Below are 27,095 nucleotides of genomic sequence, written 5' to 3'. Positions count from 1 at the left end.
TCAACTGCATCGGATGGATGATTCGGGATTGGAGTTGGCCTCCTAAGTGGTATCAAGGAACTCATCGTCTATCATGTAGTCACGACAAACACAAACCCCAACTCACATTGAAGCAAACGTTCAAAATGCTGCTCGTCAAGTCGACCTTCATCCCTACTCATACTCATTACATCTAACCAAACACAACACACTGCACTGTCCTAGCATCATAAAAAGAAACCGCTTATACCGCTTTAAACTCCCACAGTCTATGTTAGAAAAGTTAAAATAACACCCCCTACCAGAAACTACACCATCCGATATAATGCTGACACAGATTCTCCAGCTTCGTCGCCTCCATGATCAACTTATTAACCTGGTTAATAACATCCAGCTCCTCGTTATTCTTAAAATCACGACCTGTGAGCTTCTGCTGCACGCGATCGAGAACCTCGACGGCTCGCGCGTTTTGGCTTTCGACTTCTGGAGCGCCGCCGTTGGTCTCGGGGACGCCGGCGGAGCTGTTTGTGCGGGCGCGCGCGCGTGTTTGGATGGATGGTTCGGGAGCGTTGAGGAGTTCGGAGGGGGCGACGTCGCTGTCGAGGATGGATTGGCGACGGGCGCGGACGCCGCCGGGCACGGGCATGGCGGTGTCTCTGTCGTTGCGGAAGTTGGGGCCTGCTGGGGAGGGGGCGTTTGTTAGACGCCATGTGAGGAGAGGGTCATGGATGAACTGGTATTGTTAGTGTCTAGACGTAATAAATGGATTGTGAGTAACTTACCGCTTCGAGAACAGCCATGACGCTTTCCTTGTTGTCTCTCAATACCCTCATTACGTTCTCACATGTGATTCTGAAACTACCCTCAATGTTGCTGACCTCCATGGCATAGGTCAACATTCGGGTCAGACGGAAAGGAACCCGCTCGGGGTACTTTTCACGCTTCATCGCAACCTCAAAACAATCACCGAAATCGATGTGGATAATCTTTCCGGTGACACGGTCAAGCATCAAGTTGGACGGGTGACGATCACCCAATCCGAGAATGTAGCCGACCATGGACATGACACCGAGCGAGCGAGTGTAGTTTGTTCGCCTCTCGAGCCAAGCCTCGGACGACTTTGACTTGAGCCATAATACACGGTAGAGATCTTGGCCGGTGGTGTTGTCCAAGGCGTAACCAAAGACCTCGACCTTTTGCATCAGGGTCAGGTTGTCGTAATCGGGAGCCATCTGGAGCATGATTCGATGTTCGATATTCAGCAAAATCTTGCGACTCTCTCGGTACTCCCTGATAAGGACGTGGAGGGTGTCACTGTTGGGAACCCATCCGAGCAGACCACTGTTTTGCGACAGAGGAATAGCTGGGTAGCGCTGGATGTTGAGGTGACGCTTGAAGCATTCCGAGTCGTGCGATAGGAGGGTATTGCAGAGACCAAACAGCTGCATGACTCTTTCATCCTGACGAATATCTTCGTGACCCTTGAGAAGGAAGGCGTACGACTTTCCGTCGCTGCCATTGACATTAAGCTTTCGCGGGCGCTGCTTAGAGTTGATAACGCTAAACGTCGTGTCGAAAGACATGATACGGACAATAGGCTGCCCGCTCTTGTATGTTCCCGGCACAGCGAGGTCGAGGTTCTTTGCGTTGAGCAATTTGGGTGAACAGTACGTCAACTCGAGAGTTGTAACCTGAGGTAACTGCCTGCTTATTCTGCGGAATACCTGGTAGTACAAATCCCATGCCTGGTTCAGGTCGTTGACGTCTTGGCTTGTCTCGTATTGTCTGCACCAGTCTTGAGCCTCCTTAAGGTCGCGACCAAATGCTTGCGCGAACGAAATCTCACGAAGAGTCTCGGGTCCACGCTCAAGAAGCTCGTGTAGAGGCTCCAGAGTGGCAAACATGCCTTCAATGTTGTGATCGCCAAAGTACAAGCGCGAGGCTTCTTCGAGTCCCTCATGCCAAAGCTCGTGCCACAAGACGGCCACGCGAATGAGTTCGTGGCTGACAATGTCTGCCTGAGCGACCAAGTTTGCGCTATGTTGTCGCATGCTATCCATAATTTGAGCTGCGGAACGAGATCGCCTGGTGTTCTGCCAGGACTTCATGGCGACGGTGAGAGGATACACCAAAGCTTGAGGATGAGCTCGTCCAACATCGGCAAGCAAGTTATGCACCGATTGCTGAACGCGCTTGTTAGGCTGGTTGATTCGTGCAATCAACTGGGGAATGACCTCCAGCCACGTGTCGACGCTGACATTAGCAAAGCCTTCTGTGACAGCTGAAGTGACATCCGCGCTGCCTCCATGAGTGAACCAGAGAGTGAGCAGACGAAGAGTGTCCTGCAGCGAGCTTCCTTCAGACAGCGCGATCGACTTGAAGAAGCCCTTGACAGCTGGTACCACGTGTTCAATCACCATGGATTGATCCGCCCTCGATAAGGTTCCTTCGTTCTGGGCTGTAAGAGTCTGCACGATCTCAAAGTTTGCCAGTGCCCAAGCGTGCCAAGCCTTGTACCAACGAGGGTTGTACTTGGTCGCCTGAGAGTAAGAGGTGAGGATGTCTTGGACCTGAGTGTATTGCCAGTCGTCCTTGTTGAGTGCAATCAGCCATTCTCCCTGTCTCAAGTAGCACTTGGCCAACAGGACCGTTTGTTCATACAACGCCCGCTGGGTCTGAGGGCTCATAATCGTAGGATCCATAGGGTTCTGGAAGCCGTAGTCGCCCGTGATGTTGACTTCACTGCCCACTTGAGCATTGAGATGGGCCCTGGTGATATCCAATCTCTGCGCAGCATCATTAGTAAACTTGCGCAAGCAGTACAGTGTCTTTTCGGGGATGTTTGTCTTCTTGGCAGCTTGTTGTCCAGTCTCCCATTGGTACTTGAGCACAGCGTAGATGACCTGTGCTGCCGGCGCGCTTCTAGGACCAGGTCCGGGTTGTCGCTGATCGTTCCAGTAGGGAATCATAGACTCCAAAGGAGCGTCTGTTCCGATAAGTTGTTTGAGTGACTTTTCGGCGAGACCCATTCGACCAGACTTGCGGCAAAGGTTGGCGAACTTGATCCACATGTGCATGTTCTCAGTTGGTGCAATCACTATAGCACGTAGCCTGAGCATGCGCTGCCAAACCTCGACGTTCCTTTGACAACCCTTAAGTCGTGTTTCCCAGGTTCGTCTCATAATGGCCTGCTTCTTCTCATCGCATTGCTTATACACGATGAGTTCTTCCAATTCGGCAAGCATTTGGACGCGAACGACGACTTGGTATGCTCGGTTGTACGACTCACTAACCAGGGCACTCAACTCGGTATCCAGACCTTCACGAGCTTGCGTGACACACGCTATGGCCTCGCGGAACTGGTTTCGGTGGAGAGCCAGAATGGCACCAAAGAATGAACGATCAGGTGAGTACCTCTTGAGCGATGAAAGGTAGTTGTCCATGGAATCCCACTTGTTGAGACCCCAAGCGGCAGCTGTTGCCAAAGGTGCAATCATCCTTTGGACTTCTGGTGTAGAGTTGGCCCAGGTGCTGCCAGTCAGCGAAGCCAGTGCCTCCCACTCTCCCAAGGCATGCAAACAACGCATCTTTCCCATAACAATGTCGACGGGAATTGCTTGATCCTCGGGCACTTCCTCCTCACGCTTGTTGTAAAACGCAAGCGCTTCTTCCCAACGCTCCAACTTCTCGAACCAGGTCTCTCGAAGCTGAATGCCTTCCTTATACAGTTGAGCTTTGCGAAGAATACCAATGGCAGCATCAGACTGTTGGAGCTGATTGTTGATAACGATCAAAGCCTCGACAGCACCACTGCTCTGATCCTGCAGGAACTCGAGTTCCTTGTAGTGCAAAGCCTTTGCGTACGCGTGACAACGAGCAGCCTCCCTACCCAGGACTCTGATGTCGATCGGCAAAGCCTTGTCGTCATGCTCCATGAACTCAGCGAGGTTGAGCAAAAGACCCAACAGATCCGGTGGAACGTTCTCGGACTTGATTGCGCTCTCAATATTCTGGATGAGCTCGTCTTGGAACTGCTCATATAGTTCACTCCAACAAGACACAAACGCAGAATTGAACAGCTCGCGAGCAAGAGGAAGGTATACGCTCGCAAGACTGGCGCAAGCTCGAAGGGCGTGGTTCGGTGATTCTGTAAGTAGAGTAGTACTGAAGCGTCGTAGCCACTCTTGCCAATCCTCCTTGGTCGACTTGCCCTTTGTATCCCAGGCAGCCTTGAGGTGAATGGCATTCATCTCTAGCTTCTTCGTGCCTTGGTCGGCAAAGGTAGCCTCGTCGGCTCCATCGCCAAAACCAGCCCCCGAGCTGAGGTCCTGTGGCAAAACTTCTCCCTTCTGGAGCTTGCTCACAAGCAGCTCGTAGTTGGAGTGCTGGATTTGGTGCTGGTTGATGGTCTTGTTGACGGTGCCCATGAAGTGCAGGTAGTCCTTACCTAATTGCTGAATGAGAGCACAGAGGGTATCCAGAGCCGCGGTTCGTAGCACAGGCTCACCCATGTCCAACACACGTGTGAGAGGGTGGATGATCTTTGCGGCGTAGTCATTAAGGTTGACTTGTCGAGAGATTTTGCCAATGGTGTCGATGGCCTGCTTTCTAATAAATGTAGGCTGACCCTGTTTCTCGAATGTGCGGACTATAACTGGGATGATGAGATGCATGTACTCCTCCGCGCTGGCACCAAACACTAAGAAAGCGTGCATAACCCTCTCAGATGGCGTGCGCTTAGCAGAGTTATCCTTGTCCAAGACTCCAAGCATCAACGGCAAGAGACCAGCGAGGTAAATCTTGAATTCACCCTCAAGCGACCTGGAGATAGCCTCAACGAGCGACAGAATAGTAGTCTGCAGCGATGGAGAGGTGTGCCAGTATTCTTGAAGGATCTCGACAATTGATGGCAGGTAGTTTCGGATGTGTTGTCTGACAATGCTGACAAGAGTAGCGAGTTGGTTGAAGTACGATTCGAGCCTTGTGGAGGTGGCCGATCGAATGACTTGAAGGAATGCCGGGATAATTCGGTCGAGGAAAGACACACACTCCAAGCCCAGAGTGCGGAAGATGTTCATAATTGCTTCAATCACAGCGGCGTGGTGCTGGACGAGGGATGAATCCTTCAAGATTTGGAGGAGGGCATTAATGACGACGGTAGGGAAGTACTCCTTGTTCGATGGTGTCAGGCCGGTCATCATGAGAGAGATGTCGGTCAATTGAGTGGCCTCGCCATTTCGTGAATCAGGAGTTCGTTCTTCGGCCTGAGTTGATGTTAGTTGTTGCCTACCATTCTTCATCGGGCAAACTGACCTGGTGTTTGTAAGGATCCAGCGCACCGAGAATACCCATAAGTTTGATGGTTTCTTGTCGCAATGGCACTCGTTGCCCTTCGGTTCTGATGATGCTCTGCAAGATTTCTAGAAGTTGAGGGTACTCGATATATGGTAAAATGACGTATCCGGAGTTGCTTGCAAGCTGTCCAAGTGCGTGCAAGGCGGCCTCTCTCTTCGCATTGGAGCTTTGGTCTTGTAGCGCATCAAGAATGAGAGGCATCAATCGGTCTTTGTATGGCATCATGTCCTCGCCACCAACAGTCGCGAGCTCACCGATAGCCTTGAGGATGGTGGCAGCCACCGACGGGTTGGGGTCTTTCGCTTTGGGTAAGAGAACCGAGATCATGGGCTCGACGTATGGCTTGATGAGAGACTGCGCATTCTGGACCAAGAGACTCAATAGCTTAGCGCTCTCCTCTTTGTTGCGGGCCACGTCGGAGAATTCCAGCTCAGTGAGTAGTTGGATGAGCGTCTTTCGTAGCGAAGGAATAACATAGGCTGGATTGTATCTAGCCAAACGGCCAATGATAGAGATGGCGACTTCCCTAATGGAAAAGACCTCATCGTTGAGCGCGAAGAAAAGAATGCGGATGTTCTCGGCCTTGGCCAAGTGTCGATCGAATCGTTCGTCGAGAGCTGCCAGGACCGTTCTTCTTATGTTTGGTTCAGGATCTGAGACTCCGACAGTGAGAAGTTTTTCTATAACATCCCCGACTACCTGGAGTGCATGATAACTGGTCTGGTTGACAATAGGATCGCGGACGTAGAGTTGACAGCATGTCAAAGCAGCCGCCTCCCGAATTTCTGGGTCTTCATCTTCGACGTACTTGATTGCGACATCCCGGACGAACTCGTTCAAAACATGTCCGGAGAAATCGAAGCTGCCAAGAGTGTTGAGCGCCAGCTTGACCTCGGCCCTTCGATGCTCATAAGCGAGAGGATCCTTGGCGTCCTTGGGAATAATTGGAACGGAGGTAAGAGTGTTGGGGTGAGGCGCACCGAGCGGCTTGAAGGGTTCGCCGCAGAGCACCACACTGAGCATATCGAGTAATCGTTCTTGGATTGTGGGTTTGACTGGAGGGATGTAGAAAGCCATATCAACAAGGGCCTGTGTCAGTTTAGGGGTAAGGTCGCATGCAAAGATGGGATCCAACAGTGCCTCCATATACTTGCTGAGCGTCTGGCCTACAGCCACGGCGAGACGACTGATACAGTCGAATACCGGATCGACTGATCCCCTCTTACGGGACTGCACGCTGAGACCTTCGCGTACGTAGATCAAAACACCGTCAAGATAAGGAGCAATGGCGCTCTTGACCGAATTGGCAATGTTACCGATTGCCAGGAAAGCATCGTTTCTCTCCTTGTCCTTCTTGAGCATGCCCGACAGGTACACCATAAACTTGTGTAGCCATGTGTGCGCGAAATCGGCCGGAGAATAACTAGCAAGGTCGGGGATCAAGAGGACCACTGTCTTTCGAATGGTCGGGTCTCTGTGGTCCTTGTGCTTAAAGACAATCTCACACGCTTGTTGGTAATGCTCCTGCATGTACATGGCGCCCTGCTCGAGAAGCTCTTTCAAGACGAGTAATGAACCGTGGATGGATTCAACGGTGTTGACCTTGAGACCCTGCTTCGCTTCGTTGTAAATATTGCTCATCCACCGCTGCTTCATCTCTTGGTCTCGTTCGCGAAGGATTCGGAAGCAGGCGCTAACTGTTTCCGCAGATGTCGCCCGGATGAGCTGTCTGGAGTCTCGAAGACCAATCCAGATCCAGTCAAAAATTGTCGGGATGTATTGATACATGAGCGTTGGGGCGCTGCGGGCCAATTCACGCAGGACGAGGACGGCACTATATCGTCGCTCTTCCACGCGGTCGTTCTGTAGCCATTCGAGTGCTGTGTTGACCTCTGAATCCACCACCTCCGATATCATCGATCCGCCGGGTCGACATAACTTTCCAAGCGCGATTGCGGCTGGTTGCATAGGGTTAATGTCTTTTCCACGGAGGATCGTCTTTAGATTCTGGGTGAAACGCGTGTATTTAACGGCGACATCGACGCCTTCGAAGTCGATGAGCGCATCGAGAGCGTAGATACCGCCGAGTCGCTCGGAAGAGTCGCTTCCATGTGTGATGAGCTGTGTAATCCTGTTGTTGACTGCGTTGTAGAAGGACTGGAACAATTCGGGGCTAAGGTCTCGATGGCAAATAACTACGAGCTCGCGAAGCTGAACGGCGGATCGCTTTCGCAAATCGTCGCTAACCCTGGGGAGATGTTAGGTTTTTTTTTGGGTTGGCTCGTCAAATGGTTGCCATGGAGGAACATACTTTGACTTGAGGCCGCGGGAGACTTGCTCCAGTCGCTCCAAGGCGATCTGCTGTGCTTGCGCCATATTGCCGTCGCGGCGCTGAGATGGAATCTATCAAGAGCGCATGTACTTGGATATCGAAAGTCCGGGGGCAGGATGTCGAGAAGAGTTTCGAGGATGGAGTGGGGAGTTCGGATCGAGCTTCGAGCCCAAGCGCGGTGGACGTGTCGTTTGTTTCGAAAGCGACTGGTATACGTATTAGGTAGATACTAGAGGCCAATCCTATGTAATGAATAATATCTCCAACAAGGCGCTACAAGAAGAAGATATTAAGAAAGGCGCATAGCACCGGTGTGGAGGTCAAGTTGGAGGTTGTCGAAGCTTGGGTCGGGAGGAGGTCATTGGCGATGGATGTTTAGGAATTGGCGGGCGACCAGTGGAGCGCTGCCAGAGTCACTTTACAGTGCTGATTGACATGTTGCTTGCTAAAAAGAGGTGCTGTAGTACAGTGTATTATACCATCACACGGCCTAGATACTTTCATTTTGTTAAAGCCAAATGACCCCTTATCGATAAGCATCTTTCATTTAGGAATCGCCTCAGCTCCAGGGATTCCTAACTTTATTCACCTTGACAACATATTACCATACACACCCCGGCACCCTCAATAATCATTGCGACACCTGCATCACTGCGCAGACAATACTACCGACCGTATCACCTCTTCGCTGCTATATAATCAGACCAATCACAAGACCACCATCGCTATCAACAATCATGGGTAACGACGGCGGCTCCATCCCCAAGCGTCACGAGCTTGTCAAGAATGCGGCGCGCGCTCCCACCACATCCGAACTCAAAGCAACTACTCTCGAAGCCCTTGCCCATGCTTGGTCCCATTGCGCGCTCAGCGGCGAACCTCTCGATATCGATACTCTTGTCTCCGACTGGCGTGGGCGTCTTTACAACTATGAAGCGATCCTAAATGGTCTCATGCCCTCCGACGAACCCGTCGACATCACACCCGCGAGCCTGGGCATCAAATCACTACGCGACGTGGCAAAGCTCAAGGTTTCCAAGGATGGTGACAAGCTGGTGTGCCCCATCTCCATGAAGGAGCTAGGTACTTCTGTCAAGTCTGTCTATCTGGTACCTTGCGGGCATGTTTTTGCAGACGTAGCGATCAAGGAGATCCAGGAAAAGACTTGTCCCGAATGCGGCACCGAGTTCGAACAAGACAACATCATTACACTTATTGCGCACACAAAAGAAGACGTGGAGCGATTGGAAAAGAGGGTCGAGAACCTCAAGAGCCAGGGATTGACACATACTTTGAAGAAGGACAAGTCGGAAAAGAAGAAGAAGCGCAAGGGCGACGACGTGAAGGAGGAGGATAAGGCGTCCAACGCCGAGAAAGCAAAGAAGAAGGAGGATGCTAGGATCAGCGGCATCAACAATTCTTTTGCTGCGTCGCTGACGGCAAAGGTAATGGCTGAGCAGGATGAGCGGAATAAGAGGCGGAAGTTGGTGGCAGAGTCGAGAAGAGAGGCTGCTAGAGGTTGATGAACAGGATGCAGTTGACTACATAGCACACAATAATGATACCCTTGCAATACGACATGATGATTGAAGTTACATGTGTTGACTAAAGATTGTTTGTGACTGGGCATCAGGCTACCAGAAAGATTGGGTGTTGGAAGTATAAGACGAAATCAGTACCCAGATTAAGTTTTACTCATCACTATCAAAGCCATCGAAGCTTTCTCTTTTGTTGAGCCCTAGCATAAGGTTAATTGCAAGGTATAAAATTTTCTGTCTGCTGTTGTTTTCTCTCGTCTCCTTTCATCATCACCACAGGCTCTCAAACCACGCAACCTATCGAACCACACAGCGGCAAGTAGCTTTCCTAGTGGCCATTTCCCGAATTATCAGAGGTCTGACGGTTGATAACAGTCCTGAACATGATCGATCGCAACGAATCTCATCATATCGTGAGTCGTTGGAAAGTCGACCTGGCGACCCGATGGTACTCGATTCAGTCCGAAACCCTACACATCCCCGATCGTATCGGTTTCTTCACCCCGGGGGGACCACCTCCAAAACAAGTATCTGAAGTTGAATGCTTTATCAGGATATTGGCCTGGCAATCACTCTTTGTCTTATTATACCCGATATATATTCTCATATCGGACTTCGGGATAAGTTTGAGATGTTTGAGGGGCTTGGGGTTCCTCTTAGCAGTGCAGTTCGCAATGTTCTGCTTGGTTTGGACAGCCGCATCCTACTGCCATCGCCACGACTCTAGAGACTGGGGCACATGGCGGTATAGGGATGATGAAACTGCTCAAATCCATTACGGGAGGGAACTCTTCGAGTGCTTTTGGGATGGGTGGAAATATTTGCTTTTGGAAATTTTCCTTCGTTTGTTCTTTTTTTGGGCATTGATTTGGATTGATTGGCCCTATCTGCTAAACCTACCACCTCTCGAACCAGACAGCGGTCAGTAACTTTCCTAATAGCCATTTCCCAAGTTATCAGAGGTCTGAGGGTGGATAACAGTCTTGAACATGACCGATCCCTCGACACCGACCCAATATACTTCATTGGCTGCCTTCAGAGATGAAGGCCTTGGCGGCTTTTTAACGGACTGCACAGTGTACGTCTTGTTTTCGGTATTCTTATGCTGCGCTAATCGCCCCGGTTCTAAAGATTGGGGGGCATGCCAACATCGCGGTGATGCTTCTCACACCCATTCCTGGAAGGAACTCTTCCACTGCTATTGTAGTGGGTTGGACTACGGATTGCTTTTCGCTAGTTGGCTCGGTTATGCCATAGGGTATTGGATTGATTGGTCCTACGTGAAGGCCATCGTGAATGAGGCATGGAAAATGTTACGTGGTTGCTGGTGAAAGGAAGAGAAACAGACAGGAAGGAAACCAGCAAAGTAAGGGATTCACTATATCTTACCTTGCGCCAGAACCTTATTAGGAGAACGGCAAGGAAGAGACAATCCGTGAAAGCATTGGAGGTACGACGCTACATTTGAGAAAAAGCCATCGAGAAGACAGCGAAGGTCCAAGGTCGATACTCAGTCCAAATAGAAATTTCCTCTCCATGTCATCGCAGCTAGGCCATGAACACAGTGAGAAAAAATAAGACATTCACAGATTATTCATCTGTAATATCCCCCCGGATGCGAACCAAGTGTACTAACAGGAGAAGGGCAGTGGCGGAACAGTAATGTTGGTAGGACGGCAGTGAAGAGAAACTGGATTACTCACAAACGACCAGTTAAGGGCGCATACTAGCACCATGGCTGTGTATCTTGCAACGGTGAGGAAGTGGATCATTGTTGGTGTTCGTCAAGCAGCATGCTGAGTCGAGTTGAGGAAGAAGAAGAAGAAGAAGAAGAAGAAGAAAAGAAAATCGAAACTGGGCGGCGACGTAATTTATGAGGGCCATTCTTGTTTGCAAAGGAAGGAAGGCGCGCTGGTCAGGGTGAGGAAGGATGGCGTCGCGGTCGACGGAAGGAAGGAAAGAACCCGCGCGCTGGACAGATGAAGGGTAAGAGCGGTAGTGGAGGACGAAAGCTGCGAGCTTCAACAGCTAATCCAAGTAACGATTTCGTCATGATGCTCAGTGGTAACTGGTCGTTTGAACCTCGTGTTGACTGCGCACAGTGGTAAGGGGCCAACATGATTGTGATGAGATGCATCGTAACTTAGTGACCAAACCACAACATAAAGTGCCAGACATTGAGAACAGATATTTATTAGCATAGAAACAAATGCCAACAGGTTAGACGAGTTCTTTATATCATGTTGGCAACAAATGATCTGCCCATGGTCGAGTGACTCTTTGCTGTCGTTCAGAGTGAAAATGCTAATGGGTGGCATAAGTGTCAGCCTCCTATACAAGTCTTGAAAGATAGAAATACATCGTCTCATATATTTCATGTAAATAGCATAACACTGATCTACGAATTTCATCTCTTATGCTTTTAGTGGATAATTCTTCTGGCAGGCTGCAGAAACGTGCAACTCGCAACATCACCCACAGCCGCTTGAAGCCATTTTATTTGGACCTTGGAAAGCGCCAATGATCGTGGCAAGCAACTTCAATATCCATAAAATAGCACAAATATATAACTGTAGCGCAAGTAGTGACCGAGTGTTGGTTTTACCAGCTGGTGCAGGGTAGCCTCATTTTCAAGTCATTCTACCTTGACAGAGGAAATGTCACAGGTAGATCACCAACGCGACACAAATAACAAAGTGAATTAACAAGCAAAGTCTATAAAATTTCTGGGTATATCGTGTATCATGCATCATATCCAATTCTACTCCAGCTCAGTACTTCAAAAACTCCCTGGTAACCTTCCACTGCGTCTCCCCCGGATCAGGATTCCTGAAAAACGTGACAAGAATCCCCTCCAACTCGGCAGGCCCAAAAACCGCGTTTTTAATACGTCGACTATCCGGAATATTAAAAGGCGGTTCCAGGCCACTCGTCTTTAGCGCAGCGACATCAAGCTGTGGTACACTATCCGTCACCGAGGCTGGCGTCGTAGGAGTGGAAGACGATCCGCTGGACGCAAGACTCAACGGTGACCCGGACAAGAATTCCTCGGGTGTTGGATCGCTGAATGATATGGGGGGTGCAGGAAGACTGGGAGGCTTGGATGTTTCGATCTTTATTTTTATGTCTTTGCTGACAAGAATCTCGTAGATGGCTTCTGCTTCTGCTGACACATCGCTGAGGGCGCTGGGACTTGGGATGTTCCTCGGACTACCCATCATCAAATCTAGATCTATTTGCGTGGTGTCAAAATCGCATTCCTCAATCTCGATACTGCGCGCTGCAATGACGGATGTTTCGCGGGCGTGCCAGAGGTTCTCTCTGCGATTGCGCATTTGCTCTCGTGTTAGAAGCTTGAGGGCTGCGCGACGAAGGAGAGGATGGCGACATTTGATGGCGGTCCAGTAAACGGGGGGAATGATCTCTGTTTCGAAACTAAAAGGTTCGAGTTTCGAGTTGGCGGATGTTGAGCTGAGGATGGTGGATGCGAGGGAAATGATGGTTGCGAAATTGGATGTGTAGTTGTCGAAGCACATCTCGCCGGTGTCCAAGGCGATGGAGATGTAGATTAGAGTGGATTGGTGGTAGATTCGGATGACATTGATTGAGTTTTCTAAAGCGGGTGATTGAGGCGTCATTGATGTGATGACGGTAAAAGCAGCGTGCCATCGATTTAGTTGAGAGAGGAGTCTCTGTTGCTCATGCTGGAAACGAACAATCTCTTGGGGGTCCGTATTTGGATCAAAAATGATACAACGAGCAGCAAAAGTGAACTGCAATGTGTCATCAAGCATGAGATACAAAGCATAACGCGCTTCTTCAAGACTACTAAACATGACGGGCATGTCTGTCCAGCTTCGTAGATGTGTTGGGATAGGCGCAGGACGACTACCGAAGAGAAAGCTCGAGAGACTCAGACGAGCGTAGATGGGCACGAGAACGTGCTTGATCATTTCCATAGATGGTGATCGACCATCGTTTAGAGTGGAGAGGATCTGTCGGCCTTGACAAATGTGCATCTGGGCAGCTGTATCGCGATCAATGAGAAACTCAACACAGATGAACAAGACGCAGACGAGGAGGGGTACAAGAGAAGGATCATTTCTCTGACCCCAATTGCGCAGCGATGTAATTGCATTTCCGTACTCGCGAAAAGCAAAGCGCGTGTCGACTTCGCGATTTGTTCTGATTCGTGTTTCTACGGCTTCGTGCAGACTGCTGATGGCGAGGATGGCGTGTCGCACTGCTGGTTCAGAGGTGCTCATCTTGAGAACGACGCCACCCCAGAAGCTTGCGTCGATGGCACCAGATAAAACTTTTGCGGTGCGGAGACGGTAATGGTCAAAGGCGTGGACTTCTTGGGGGGAGTCAAAGCCTTGTGATGGGCTGAGAGCCATGGGTTCTGGTGAGGAGTTTGGTGATGGACGGTAGCCGTCGCATTGACGACCTGTTTTGATGCATCGTAGACAGTAAGGCTTGGCTTCTGGAAGATGTTAATTGATAGACCTTAGAGGTCAGGCTGGAGGTATGTACCATCGCATTTTACTTTTCGAATTCTGCGTCATTGTTAGTATATATGTCCTAGTTGGAGGAGCTGAGAACATACTTGCAGGTGATGCAGCCAGTTCGCACCTTTTTGCTCCCCTTGCGACCCGAAGCGGGCGGTGACTGCGACGGGATTGAATACATGAAGCTGAGATGCAAGGTACGAGCGAGCTAGTTGCAGATTTTTGGTTTAGGGCTGACGATGAAGAAAAAAGTCCGAGGTCAAGAGTCCGAGCTGGAAGGAATGAGAGGATGCTTGTTGTTGAGGTGGGTAGATGATTGATATGTGATTTTATCTGGGGCGAGTGCCCGCTGTAGGTGTAGTGAAGTACAGAAGGGATCGACACTGCAGGGACACAGCCGTGGGGCTGGTTTGGCAGTGCTGGTTAGTTGATTGGACTTGGGGTGGTGGAAGGATCGTGGCGCAGCAGCTTGGAGGGGAATGAGGATGCTCAGCCTGGATGGATCTTTAATAATAATGATATAGACAGAGATTGGCGTTGGAATACAGTTGGGAAGCTATTGTGCTCTTGATGATATGTCTGCTATGAGTTATCAATAGACAGATCAGAGGCAGAGAAGCCGTTGACTGGCAGGGAGTATCTCCACAGTTCAGCGATCCCACGGAGATGGTGTAGGTTCCATAGAGGCATAATAACCTGACACAACTCTAATATCCAAGCGCTACCTTGAAAATCCCTAACCAGTAATAACCGAATATAACAGCAGCTATAGCTTAGCGGGTATTAACCGGTTTGCCAGTAAGCAACCAGGTTAGATCCCACAACGTCTCAGCCTTATGCTCCTCCACTCTTTAACCTAGTCCAAAGTCCCCACAAGCTAGCGATGTGACATAACTAAATCCATCCTCAATCCTTCGAATCCTACCCATCTGATTGGTTCACTCGGACTCTCACCCTCGGACCAAGTCTTGACATTCTCGCATTTCAGGGTCCGACATTACAGCCAACATTAGCTTACTAACATACGTATACAGTAACATCTAAAGGATTTAGCATTAAAGATATCGAGGCTGAGTAGATTGACAGACGCTATGATGCATGTTCCTGGACTAAACTAGACATTAGCTATCCGAAAATGGATTGTCGTGTACTGGTGTTGATCCTTCAGCTACGGTTGTGGTGTATATAAGTTGAGTTCCCGTCATACTGCAGTAGATATCTGAAACTACACACCATCATTCTCTCGCTCTCCTAACAATCCCATCTTTGCCATGCCCTCTCTATCTAAAATAGCAGCTGTGGCTGCAGGTGCCCTCACCTTCGTCGACGCCAAAGCATGCCCCCCTCTCGGCGCCGTCTTCCCACCACCCCAAGCACCAGGCGAAAGTCCCCTCGTTCAAAAAGCAGCAGCTGCACTCAAAAACGGCCTCGACGCAAAAATATCATCCCAATTTAACCACTCTGGTCTAGCTATCAGTGTAAAGTCAATTCACGAGAAGGAGTCTCTGTTTGACTACTACTTCACACCGCCGAACCCGGGTGAGGGTTCGGATAAGGTTGATGAGGATACTGTCTTTCGCATCGCCAGTGGGTCAAAGCTGATTACGGCTTTGGCGGCGAGGGTGAATGATAAGATTGATTTGCAGGCTTCTGTTTTGAAGTATCTTCCTGAGCTTAACAAGACGGCTGGGGATGATGATATCATGTCGCTGAAGTGGGAGGATATCACTGTTGGGTCTCTTGCCAGCCATCTCTCAGGCGTCGGTGTTGACAGTAAGCCCATCTAGTCACCAAACATAAACCCATTATATTAATTCCTCTATAGTGGCTCAGGATCTGGCAATTGTTGGTTCCAAGCCCTGGGCACCCTTCGGTTTACCTGAAATCCCCAGGGGCAAAGGACCCGACTGCTCTGGTCTCCCTGGCACAGTCCCTTGTACCAGAGACGATCTCCTTGCGCAGGTCAACCTTCGACCTCCTGTCTACGCCCCTTTTACCAACCCCGTCTACTCCAACGTAGGCCATGCTCTTCTCGGTCTTGTTCTTGCGGCTGTTGAAGATATGCCCTTTGAGGACATTGTCAAGAGAGACGTCTTTGATGTTGTAGGCATGAAGAGTACCTATGTCGACAAGACACCTCCCACAAAGGATCTTTTCATCCCCGAGAAGGAACCTACATGGAACTCTACCCTTGCTGTCTTTGACTCGTAAGTTCCGATACCAAAGTTTGGTGTTCTGGCTAACATAATTAGTGCTGGTGGCATGTTCTCATCCGTATCCGACATGCTCCTCCTCGCCGAAGGCATCCTCAACAACGAATTTCTCTCTCCAGCTGAGACACGCAAGTGGATGAAACCCGAAGCCAACACTGCATCATGGGGCTACCAAGTCGGCGGACCTTGGGAAATCCTTCGAAGCGACAACATTACCTCTGATGGCCGTCTCGTCGATATTTACACCAAGAGCGGTGATCTGGGTCTCTACCACTCTCAGACCGTCCTTATTCCAGACTACGACATTGTCATCTCCGTCATGTCCGGCGGTCTTGAAGCCAGCGCAAACCCCTACGTAACAGCCACAATCCTCAGCGCCGTTGTCCAGAACCTTCTGCCTGCTATTGAAAAGGTTGGTCGTGATGAAGCAAAGGATACTTTTGCTGGAACATACGAGGATAAGGAGACCAACTCAACCATCACTTTCACCCAAGACTCAGGTCCCGGTTTCAAGATCAAGAGCTGGAAGATGCGCGGTTTTGACGTCCTGAACAATATCGGAAACTACAATTTCAACGCCCTCGAGTCCGGCGCTTCGACCAAAACTCCCTACGTCGACGCTCGCATGTATCCTAGCAACCTCTCTAAAAAGGGCGAAACAGCGTGGCGTGCTGTCTTCGACAAGACCGATTCCGAGACCGACGCTGCGTTTGAGAAGGATTTGTTCTTCAAGGATGGAACTTGCCAGACTTGGTTCCAGCAAGATCGTATGGTGTACAACTACCTTCCCTTGGACTTGTTTGTGTTTGTTGAGGGAGAGGATGGAGTTAGTGAGGCTGTCAAAAGTCCTGCTTTTAACATTACTTTGACAAAGGTGCGTCAACCTGCTGAGAAGAAGGCTACTGGGGAGGGGAGTACCAATACTGCTGGAGAGAGGGAGCGTTTTGGAGTGGCTGGCTTTGCAGTGTTTATGATGGTTGCCATGATGAATTTGTTCTAATAGTTTATCTATAGATTTGAGACTTTTTACTTTAATTTTGGAGTAATATTAATAATGGCATTTCACTGCATTGATCAAGGCTGTACTCACCTGTGCGATATTATGAAGAGCGGTGTTTTCGAATGACTCCGAACTCCCACGTCGTCCAAGAATCATAGTAATACAATCAATTGGAATATAATTTTGCTTATAAGACTTTTGTCCTCGTGTAAGACTATATTACCTTGAAAATGTTTTATTTTAGTTGGCAAGGTAAATTATTAAATGTGTGTTAATTTAGCTGTATGCCAATACGTACAGCTGGCTCGCATCGATAAATCACTGATCTACGAGGACAGACATGTCACAATCCCAATTGAACCTGTTTTCACCCCCGAGGTTTCCTTCCGTATCATCGTTGGTAGCTTGATGTAACACCTTATCACAGTTGGTGAGGATAGAACACAATCATAAGCTGTTTAGTAGACCACCAAGGTTATTTGCAAATTCGTATCTAGTTACAAGTCCCGTCTTAGTTACCCAACTTTCTCTGACTCTTGTAATAGATCGACCTTATTTGTTCACCTCCTCCAATAGCGTCTTAGCTGCCAGCTTACCCAGGTTATTCGAAGCCAGCGGCGAATCACCAGTCAACAACAGACGATCACGATGACATTCACCCGAGATAGTCTTATTAATAGGAGTAACCCCAAGCTTCTTAAGCCTCTCACCTACCAGCCAATCCATCTTGCCGGGAATGTAACCAATGTCGATATTAGCGCCCTCATCTAGTGAATCAGGGAAAACGTCAACACTGTATCCCTCGTAGATAAACTTGGTTCCCTCAGGTTTTCCAACATCAGCGGCAAGAATACTAGCGGGACCATGGCAGAGGGTGATGAAGAAGCGGTTGTTTGCATCAGCCCAGCGGAGTACGTCTCCGACTGTTTTACTGAATGGAATACCATTGAGAACACCGTGACCTCCAGGGATGAAGACGGCGATGTAGGGTGTATCTTGAGTAAACCCCTTTCCCCAGACTTCGGAAAGATTAAGAGGACTGCGAAGCTTTTGCTTGTACTTGTCGTGAATCGCCTTGACAGCCTCGTCCTCCTTGGGAAAAGCCCACATCTCAAATTTGACGGGATCACCGGATAGTGTAGCTACATCAATGTCGAAACCTGCAGCATCGAGGTGATACATTGGTAGAAGCATCTCAACTGGGTGGTTACCCGTGGAAAAGAACTTTCCGTCTGCCATTTTGAGATAGCGCTCCTGGGTGCCGATCATGAGGATCTTCCATTTACCGCCGGTGTACTTGTTTGGGTATTCGGCGCCGTCAAAGTCTGTCTTTGAGGTGACGTACTGTGTGAGGGAGAAGGGGGAAGGGAAGTAGGCGTCGTCTTCCGCCATGTCGGGGACGGGGGCCCTGTCGTTCTGGTCTGACATTGTGTAGAGTTGCAATAATATGACTTGGAAGAGTGATTGATGAGAGACTCGCTGATGCTTTGTGATAAGCTGCGGGGAAGGGCTTACTTATAGACGTCACGGTGAAGTTACACGTACCATTCAACTAGCTTACCAAGGGAAGCTCTACGTGCGTGGCGTCTCAAACATTAAGGTTTGGCTGTATGTCTAGTTTCCTCAGCCTAGACTCGAAAGAGCAGCTAGACCTACTACAGAGCTTTCTCTATTGGACAGACCTGCCTTTTGATTCCGTCGGAGCTGTGGTAAGGTCTCCGACGGAACCGGGGTCTTAGATCTTTGAAGACGAATCATCTAGCTTGGGCTGTGAAGTTCCCCAAAACAACAAGAAGCTATCTTACATGTGACGGAACTTCCCAGGAAGCAATTGCATTAATGTGATATATCGACATGCTGATTAATAATGCAACTCTCAAGTCACCAAAACTTCTACTTTAAAAGAGACGAAACCACACATATGGAACTACCTTCATTTCATATAATTAAAGGGTGTAGCTCATGACATAGCCCCAAACGTCATACAGCTATTTATACAACCAAGGTCCAGCCTGGTAAGATTAAACATAAGTATTCCTCATTAGTGCTGTCCATTAAATCCCGTAAATCCATTCCCCAGCGTATCAAAAGCAGGATACATCTGCCCCCAGTTCATATAATCAGCTTGCGTCGTCAATCCATTTGCCGGAAGCATCTGATCCGCAATCATCTGGGGATATACCACGCCATTATTCCATGCCTGTACATCTGTCCCTCCAGTCATAGCCAGCATGGAAGGCTGCATCATATCATCAAACCCAGCAGTCGGCGTTATAATCTCGAGGACTGTTTCTGGTACTTGGCTTCCCCTTCCTGCAGCACCACTTCTAATAGTCCTCATACTATCTCTATGTCCCAAACTGCCGCTTTCTTCGGAGCCATCGTCTAGTATAACGCCGGAATCAGGTCTGGGCATTATATCTCGGCTTTTGCGTTGGACGATGCTCTGGGGTGCTTGGGATCGCGTGATTTCGTTCTTTTTGTTACTTCGGTTTGTGTAGGGCATGCTTTGCGCGTTTGCGATGCAATGGTCTAGCGTCTCAACGAAGCATTGGTAGAATTTCGTAGACAGGGTTTCGAGCGTGGCGGGGTTGGAGATCTTGTCGACGAGGGAGAGTTTGAGCTGTTCGAAAGCTTTCTGGTATTTGGCTGCTACTTCGAAGTGTTCGATAACAGGAGTGTACTCTGAAGTTGTTAGTATACCTCATGTAAAGACTGGTAGTAGGACACTCACCATAAGATCGGACATCACCATCATCGTCATCTGGAAAAACAATATTCCAAATCTCCCTCCACTGTACTTCAGGAGAAGTACCACTCGCTCGTTTCCTGCTCAGTAACTTCGTCGCAGTCTGAGGATCGATTCCGCTCTCGGCATCTGCATCGGCGATATCGCACATGTGCTCTTTTGGTAGACGTTGATGGTCGCGTAGTTCTTTTCGTGTGGGAAAATCACGACTGCAGCGATCGCAGACGTAAGCCGAGGGATCATCGCGTTTATGCTGCTTCACAATATGCTGCCTATTATGGGATGTTAGTAAGATTGAAATTGGGAAGACTTGGTCAACTCACCTAAGCTCAGCAAATTTGGGAAAATAAGTCATTGCGCAGCTGTGATGATCTCTCACGTTAAACCGATGAGGATTCCTCTTTCGGAAAGGACAGCTGAGCCGTAAATTCTCATCATCCTTGGGGTTTGGTCGTGAACGCTTGATAGGAAGATATCCTGATCCCTCGCCGTCACTGAATTCATCGCCATCGTCTTCACGCTTGCCCTGCTTCTTGCGCTTTCCTCGTCGGTCGTTGTTGGAGGCGTCTTGCGAAGGCGTGGATGATGAGCTTGATCGTGACATTGTGTGGGAGAATTGGCCGTCTGAGGCGGATTGCCAGATGTGTTGGTTTATGTTCTGGGCAAAGTTGGAGACGAGGCTTTGGACTTTATCTTGGGCGATTGAGGTGTCATTGAGATCGACGCCGTAGATGACTTGGAGAGCGTAGTTGAGAACGAGGGTGGCATCTTCAGAAGAGACATCTCCAGAATCTTCTTCATTGTCATCACAATCTGGGATGTCTGTGTGAGTAGACTCTGTAGGTGTGAGAACCTTTTCCTCCTTGATGAAAGACTCGGTACTAGGACTGAATGTGTTAGCGACATGATGATGCATCAGAAGTCAACAGACTTACCTTGCAGGTTGAATTTCTTGAACAACAGGTTGTCTCTGAAACTCATCGATACCACGAATCTTGATATCAAACTCAGGATACCCCGTGATAATAGCATCTTCATCCTCATTCACAAACGTCGAACAAGTCCCACTCGACGGGTTATGTCTATGACAAATACGACTCGCAGGTCTTGATCCTCCATCAAGCGTCGTAGCAGCAAACTGTTCATTGATAGAACTAGCATATGTAGTACTCGTAGGGCTCGCCAAGGTAGAAAGAGAATGAGTAGTTGCTGAATCCGGAATGTTTGCTGAAGAGATGCTACTCAAAGAAGACTCTGTAGGCGAACGAAGCCGGAACGTGCCGGGATTAAAGTGAAGACTTTCTGGTAATTTCTTGCCATGCCGTCTATTAAGAATAGGAAATTTAGAAAGCTGCGGTGCATCACTGTGTCGACCTTCTTTTGTGCGAAAGGGTAGATGGTGAAGACCAGCTTCGCCAATCTGGTTGATGCTGCTGTGATCAGACATGGCGATTGCCAAAATATGGAGATGGATATTCTAGAAGGTTGTTCAAGATTAGTTTGAATGGTTTCTTCGGTAAAACGTCCTTTGACACCATCGGTTTCGGGTAGATTTGGCAGGGTGCACGTACAAGGGTTCAATTAAATGGGTTTATTATGCAAGAACGGACAATAGAGACGAAAAATAAGGGTGTAGATAATTAGATTGAAACAATACGCGTTCTGAAACGGTGAAATGAGCGTGGGTGAGCGAGCAATAACACAAGAGAAACGAGAACACAGAGGGAGAGTGAAGAATTAATAAAGCGACACTTGAATATGACAGAGAGATTAAATTAGAAAAAGATGACGGGGAGTAAGCAGAGTTAGTTATAATAATGGAAACAGGGAAAAAGGGAGAGTCCGCCGGACATCCGTTTCATCCTCTGTCAATCTCTCCCTGGCTCTTTCGCACAGGTTGCCTCGCCTGAAGATTGCAGCCAAACTAAAGTCCTTGATCCTCTTGACGAGTCATTACTGGTGGGAGTTGCTTGTCTGATCCACTGCGCTGGTATGAAAGTGGTAAGACTCGTCTCTGATCCCTGGACAGCGGTAGTTTGTCATGACTCTGATTCGCTCGTGATGGCCGTTGTTGCATGGGCTGTTTTTTGTTTGAGAGGCAGTTTTCAGGCACCAGAATTCTGTTACGGGACTGCAAGTGTTATTGGTTAGCCCTACAGTTCGCTTGAGTTTCAACAGAGGTGATCACCCCAGAAGACACGATGATGTGCTTGTCAAACTGTCACCATACGCCAGAGAAACCATGATAGGATCCACAAACAACCGATCATTATAAAAGAAATAAAAGCTATTCGTTCAATTTATATTCATGTTTGGAAAGTCTACTGGGTAGCAGAAAAGTTATCCTCCCAAGTCTTAGGTTACAAAAATAAACGGCCTAAAGAGCATAGTCTAAGTAGCATAAGCTGACCTACTAATTTCGTCTCTTATGCTTCCAACGGCCAATTTTTCTGATACCCTGAGGAAAGCACATGTAACCTAAATACAATCTTAACTCAATAGTATCCACGAAAGGGCTTACCCCACGACCCAGATACTCCCTCAGACTTCCCGTCCACTACATCGAGAAATGGTCCATCTTCTTCGCTGTTTGATCTCTTCTTTGACATCAATGACAACCTCGACGACTCCATCGAACTCGCTTCCCGACTCTCACCAGATGCAGTCACCTTTTCTTCTGAGCTACTAGGTCTGGCTCCCAATGACAACTTCGAAATTGAGTGATGAATCGATCTGTTCCTAAACAGTCCCCGCCTTGATGGTTTAGGAACATCAGAGGCTGGCGATGGGCCGTCTGAGCCAGGCAACTCCCATGGCCCCTCACCATCATCCTCATCCTCGACGGCTGCGCGGGGTGACAAGGGATCATACTGGACGAAAAGCTCTCTTGGGAATCCACTAATAGACATGGATGGGTTGACGGAACTTTCGAATGGGCTAGACGCGTGTGAGTAACCGTAACCATTTTGCTGCAAACACAAAGAAAGACGCGTCAAACTTGTTTCATGACTACCATCGATGATGAGATGAGACGGCAGTCTGAAAATGCCAGTATAACACATTTTCTCAATTGTGTCAACAGGGACGGTAACGGCATGCTGCTTCATGACTGGAGTACCATAGTCTTCTTCCAAGACAAAGTACGGTACAAAGGCGCTTCCACGGATGTGATCTTTGAGGATGAGACCCAATCCCTTGATATCCCGGCTTCCTTCGTCGAAGCGACAGATAATGTTGCCTGTCACAGGTTAGTTGATGTGTTGCGGAAAGTCATTTTAACCTACCAGAGCACTTATATAATCCTGTTTCTCTATTCTGAGCGTCGACGCCCGTCCTTTCAAAGTAGAAACAGCTCGCTACGAGCTTATGCGCTGCCATCCTGACTGTATGCTCCTCACTCATCATGTTGATCGAGTTTCTTTCAATAGTCTCAATCTCTTCAATGTCGTCAAAATTTGGTCGCTTGTCTGCGCATCCAACGTTGATGCGCATGTAGCGATGCTCATGTGAAGCCGTTTGCAATTGATACGGAGTTGAGGTCTGTTGGACATAATTGTTCCAGATATCTTCGCTGCATTGCTGGTCATCCATCACGGGATTCGTGGTCCTCCACATGGAGCTGAAGCTAGCATAAGGTCGCTGATGGGGAGGTCCGGTTTTCTGTGAGGGCACTGGAGGTCTCTGTACCACAGCACGTTTGGCCTTGTGGGTTAAGCGAAGCGTCTCATGGCCGGTACCAAGAGAGAGAACAAGGTCTGGAGTAGGTTGATTGGCGTCCCCCCATAAGCGCTTCCGCTCGTTGTCAGCAACAAATACCGGACAAACATGATGGACAGCTCCATCAGTGTATTGTATTCCAGTTGCGCTATGGAGAAACGGTTTGAAGTATGGAGGCGCTGCTGCCGTTGCCCGTGCAGCTTCCCATGTCTTGAGCTCCCATGCAGGATCTTGAGGCCTGACAAATCTGTAAGGCACTGGATAGTTAGCCATAGGTTCAGCGTAAAGACTACGGGCAGCTTCGACTTACTAGAGTCATTGTCGCTCTCAGTGTTGTAGTTGGACAGAACCGCTGGCCTGTTCTCACTGGCCAAAGTGGCTGTGACGGCGACTCGTATCGAGGTCGAGTGATCAGGCTTGGAGCCACCGTAGAGATACGAGTGCTGACCAAACGCAGACTTCAACCCCTTCTCTAGAGGTTTCGTCTTGTATTGACTGCGCATGCTAACCGCCGATAGCTGTTTGACGAGCCGGGGGGTGAAGGCCTGCTTGCAAAGACTCCTGAAGTGATCCTTGCAATCACCTACATTCCATCGTTTCACCCCAAGACCAAGGGCAATAATGCCACCGGTACTACAATGAATGTGTCAGTAATCTGATATCAGTGAAGGAAACCTAAAATAAACCTAAAAGGAAAAAAAAAAAAAACCAACTAAAAAACTAAACAAAAGTAAACAAAACTAAAAAAAAAAAAAGACTTACCCAGAACCCACGATGAGATCAAAGAAGTTTTGAATTGGTACGTGATTACCAAGTCTCTTTTGTATCTCTTGAAGAATGACCAACTCGTCGATAGCACGCACACCGCCACTAGTTGAACATCAGCAAGCGTCACAAGTTAGTGGCAGTATACTTACCCATCCAAGCAGAGGATCCTCACACCAGCCTCGTCTGGCTTGAACCTGACGCGGGCTGGCTCTGGCCATAGTGTTCTCTTATGGTGAAGTGGGCAACAATGCATGTGGAAAAGCCCTTGCCCGACGTTGTGGCCGTGTGCCTGGATACAGGCTTTGCAGAGAATATGTCCACAAGGGAGGACATTTTCAGGAACCTTTCTCACACAGCAAAGACAAGTCAGATTGCTCTTGAACCTGGAAACGGAGCCATCAACTCGGACACTCTGGTAGAATTCCGCCATTACCACATTGAGAGCCCGAGGTATGGTGTTCTGGTCTTGATCAAATCGGTACATGCGCTCGTTGAGGTTTTTGATCTGCTTGTCAACTTGTCCCATCCACTCAGGAAAGAAGGCCTCTGCGATAAACGTCGACTCGTATGACCCACGAGCGAAGATCCTACCAGTACTTGACTGATGACCCTTCGTATGAGAGTTCCTGACATTGTGGCATGTTTCCTCGTCACGGGTATATGAGCAGGGTAGCCAATGGTCGCAGAATTGATGAAGAGCCTCGTCAAGTGATTTTCCATAAGTGCTCCGCAGCAGGCCGGAATATGAGCCTGCAGAGTGTCAGTGCTATCTACGGAATAATGATAACTAGAAAGGAGGATTACCTTGAATATTGTCTCGAGTGGCAGCAAGCATAATGCAAGCGGCCAATGGACGACTGAGTCGCGCAAAGAAGTCTGGAAGTCGATCTCGACGCTGACCTAGCTGATTGTATACAGTCAAGATAAGGTTGAGAATGTGTCCACCAAAGTTCCGAGGCAGGGGAGCGTGTCTGAGTGCTTCTTTGTTAAAGTCGAAAGGTTCATCAAGACTTCTCGAGAAGTGATCATACGCCGAGTTTACATATTGCGGAAGTATCTCAGCATTCAGGAGCATTCTGACTTGCTTTTTTCGGACACGCGATTGCATACACCTGTCGGTTATGATTCCATAAAGCTTGCCGATCTGCTCATCGATCTGCATGTAGCGGCCTTTGGCTGGGATTCTCACCACAGTGACAGAGGAGTAGTATTCCTCAAGAAGGCCCCTGGTAGTGGTGACGCGCTTTCCGACATGGGCTAGCCTGTCCAGTATATCTCTGAGGGCAGGAACTTGGTGTACGGAATTCTTGTAGTCATTCAACAATCCTTCTGTGGCTATCACCGGGTCCCACTGCTGATCGTCGATGCTGGTGTCAGTATCGTTGGCAACGATGATGACATGAGGGAGAGTTGGCTGGTTGATGGACTTGTCGATCGACATTGCGGCCCAATTAACCAGCTGTGTAAGAACCTCAGTTTGGAATGTCCTATATGCATTGTTAGTTGTGGACGCCAAGTCCCAGAGTGTTGGATTGACTCACCTAACTTCGCGGAGCACAAAGACGACGACGTCGGAAAAGGTATAAAGGATTCGAGGGAACATACTAGTCACTGCGTACTCGCGCGACTGCATTTTTGGGTTGTCGGCCCAGGTGATCTTCTTGCGGAGGAGGTTCTTGACAGTCTTGCCCGATCTCTTTGCACTCTCAAGCTTTTCTCGACATGCCAATCCACGGGGTGCGTTTTCTCCACCAGTCATTCCCTCACAGTCCGCGTAAAGGAAGGGACTCTGAGCGTGATAGGTGCCAGGATCCTCGTATAGGTGAACGTCACCTGTGGTAGGAACGTTGTCGCCGACAAGACCAGGAACAGGGGCGGGGATATTGCGAGAGCTCTCTAGTCCGGCTTGTAGACGGTCTATCAGCATCTTGATGACGGTGCTTTTGCCAGCACCTAGAGGCACATTTGTTAGCCAGGGCCAAACAAGTGGCACAAATGGATCTATAGATATACCTGTCTGTCCAACAAACGACACCAATTGAGGGAATCGCTCAGCAAAGGCCCCCACCTGGCTCTCCCGCAGAATATCGACAAGTCGGTTCGAGTAATGAAGGTAGGGTTGGCCATGTTCCTTTGTGACTCCAAACCATGTAGTATTGATGTCGTTTGTATGCCGTCGATGCTGTTCCTCTGCGGTGGGTTGGCCAAATATCTGCTGTAGCCGGTGCACGATATCTTCGTCGACCTTTTCGTGTTCGCGTCCATCGATGCCAACCTTTCCTGGCTAGAAGATAACAGTTAGCTGTGGCGTTGGACTTGGAGGGTGTGGTAGTTTGGTACACGATGGGGCCTTTCTTTCGGCCAGCAGTCATTACAAAAGAAGTCGTCACACTGGACGCACTTCCACGCTTTGCATGGACCGTTGCAAACGCAACATGGCATAGGCGCAAATGAATTTTGTCGTGGTAATTGTGGCCTTGGACCCGCGTCCTGGATTGTGTTCGTTGTATGATCTGGGCGTTGGTAGTACTGGGCTGGTTTTGGAGGTACTTGAGGTCGATACTCCAGCTTTGACATGCCATCAGCCGACACGACGACCTCGGGCAACGAAGAGTATTCGGCAAAAGATGCCATGACGACGTGAATTGTGTCTCTGTTCGATGGTTTGTCAAGGTAGGATGGTGAGAAAGAGAGATTTTGTCATCGAGGAATTGCGCCTTGCCTCTAGTTTGAGCAGGATTCTGGGCGCTACGGGTGCGCCTTACTGTCAAACCAGGCTTTGAGGCGTACCTCGATCAAAAGCCTCGTTATGCAGAGAGAAGGGGCAACAAGAAGTACTCTAAAGCCGATTGCCGAGCCTGATTTCAGAGACGGCTGCAGAGCTGAGCGAATCTGAAACACTCGACAGCGCGTAAGAAGGCTATTCTATTCGGTTG

The 27,095-nt window shown here is 49.0% G+C and overlaps 8 protein-coding genes across 8 annotated transcripts; 3 read left to right on the top strand and 5 right to left on the bottom strand.

The window, feature by feature from the left end:
- Positions 1-210: 210 nt before the first annotated feature.
- Positions 211-7,710, bottom strand: FGSG_08133 (phosphatidylinositol 3-kinase tor2; the record flags this gene model as incomplete). Its single annotated transcript, XM_011322380.1, has 5 exons — positions 211-712; positions 762-3,188; positions 3,273-5,243; positions 5,293-7,582; positions 7,646-7,710. The coding sequence occupies 5 exons, from the start codon at positions 7,708-7,710 to the stop codon at positions 278-280; spliced, it is 7,188 nt and encodes a 2,395-aa protein (XP_011320682.1). The 3' UTR covers positions 211-277.
- A 693-nt stretch (positions 7,711-8,403) lies between these two features.
- On the top strand, positions 8,404-9,189 carry FGSG_08134 (uncharacterized protein; the record flags this gene model as incomplete). The annotated part of the gene is made up of 1 exon (XM_011322379.1): positions 8,404-9,189. One exon carries the CDS (start codon positions 8,404-8,406, stop codon positions 9,187-9,189), a length of 786 nt encoding a protein of 261 aa, XP_011320681.1.
- A 1,004-nt stretch (positions 9,190-10,193) lies between these two features.
- On the top strand, positions 10,194-10,535 carry FGSG_13434 (uncharacterized protein; the record flags this gene model as incomplete). Its single annotated transcript, XM_011322378.1, has 1 exon — positions 10,194-10,535. The coding sequence occupies one exon, from the start codon at positions 10,194-10,196 to the stop codon at positions 10,533-10,535; it is 342 nt and encodes a 113-aa protein (XP_011320680.1).
- A 1,440-nt stretch (positions 10,536-11,975) lies between these two features.
- On the bottom strand, positions 11,976-13,893 carry FGSG_08135 (uncharacterized protein; the record flags this gene model as incomplete). Its single annotated transcript, XM_011322377.1, has 3 exons — positions 11,976-13,687; positions 13,738-13,760; positions 13,811-13,893. 3 exons carry the CDS (start codon positions 13,891-13,893, stop codon positions 11,976-11,978), a joined length of 1,818 nt encoding a protein of 605 aa, XP_011320679.1.
- Positions 13,894-14,983: 1,090 nt separating this feature from the next.
- Positions 14,984-16,925, top strand: FGSG_08136 (uncharacterized protein; the record flags this gene model as incomplete). Its single annotated transcript, XM_011322376.1, has 3 exons — positions 14,984-15,485; positions 15,538-15,919; positions 15,965-16,925. The coding sequence occupies 3 exons, from the start codon at positions 14,984-14,986 to the stop codon at positions 16,923-16,925; spliced, it is 1,845 nt and encodes a 614-aa protein (XP_011320678.1).
- Positions 16,926-17,477: 552 nt separating this feature from the next.
- On the bottom strand, positions 17,478-18,353 carry FGSG_08137 (chaperone protein hchA; the record flags this gene model as incomplete). The annotated part of the gene is made up of 1 exon (XM_011322375.1): positions 17,478-18,353. The coding sequence occupies one exon, from the start codon at positions 18,351-18,353 to the stop codon at positions 17,478-17,480; it is 876 nt and encodes a 291-aa protein (XP_011320677.1).
- A 613-nt stretch (positions 18,354-18,966) lies between these two features.
- FGSG_08138 (uncharacterized protein) lies at positions 18,967-21,121 on the bottom strand (the record flags this gene model as incomplete). Its single annotated transcript, XM_011322374.1, has 4 exons — positions 18,967-19,610; positions 19,660-19,946; positions 19,998-20,555; positions 20,610-21,121. 4 exons carry the CDS (start codon positions 21,119-21,121, stop codon positions 18,967-18,969), a joined length of 2,001 nt encoding a protein of 666 aa, XP_011320676.1.
- Positions 21,122-21,858: 737 nt separating this feature from the next.
- On the bottom strand, positions 21,859-26,793 carry FGSG_08139 (uncharacterized protein; the record flags this gene model as incomplete). Its single annotated transcript, XM_011322373.1, has 12 exons — positions 21,859-21,961; positions 22,089-22,152; positions 22,196-22,912; positions 22,959-23,648; positions 23,702-24,024; positions 24,154-24,261; positions 24,309-24,909; positions 24,964-25,646; positions 25,701-26,112; positions 26,173-26,439; positions 26,561-26,649; positions 26,690-26,793. The coding sequence occupies 12 exons, from the start codon at positions 26,791-26,793 to the stop codon at positions 21,859-21,861; spliced, it is 4,161 nt and encodes a 1,386-aa protein (XP_011320675.1).
- Between the last annotated feature and the right edge of the window lie 302 nt (positions 26,794-27,095).

This window comes from Fusarium graminearum, chromosome 2 (assembly GCF_000240135.3).
Source record: "Fusarium graminearum PH-1 chromosome 2, whole genome shotgun sequence".
Lineage (NCBI taxonomy): Eukaryota > Fungi > Ascomycota > Sordariomycetes > Hypocreales > Nectriaceae > Fusarium > Fusarium graminearum.
The sequence above is the reverse complement of the archived record's forward strand: the minus strand, read 5'-3'. Positions and strand labels throughout refer to the sequence as shown.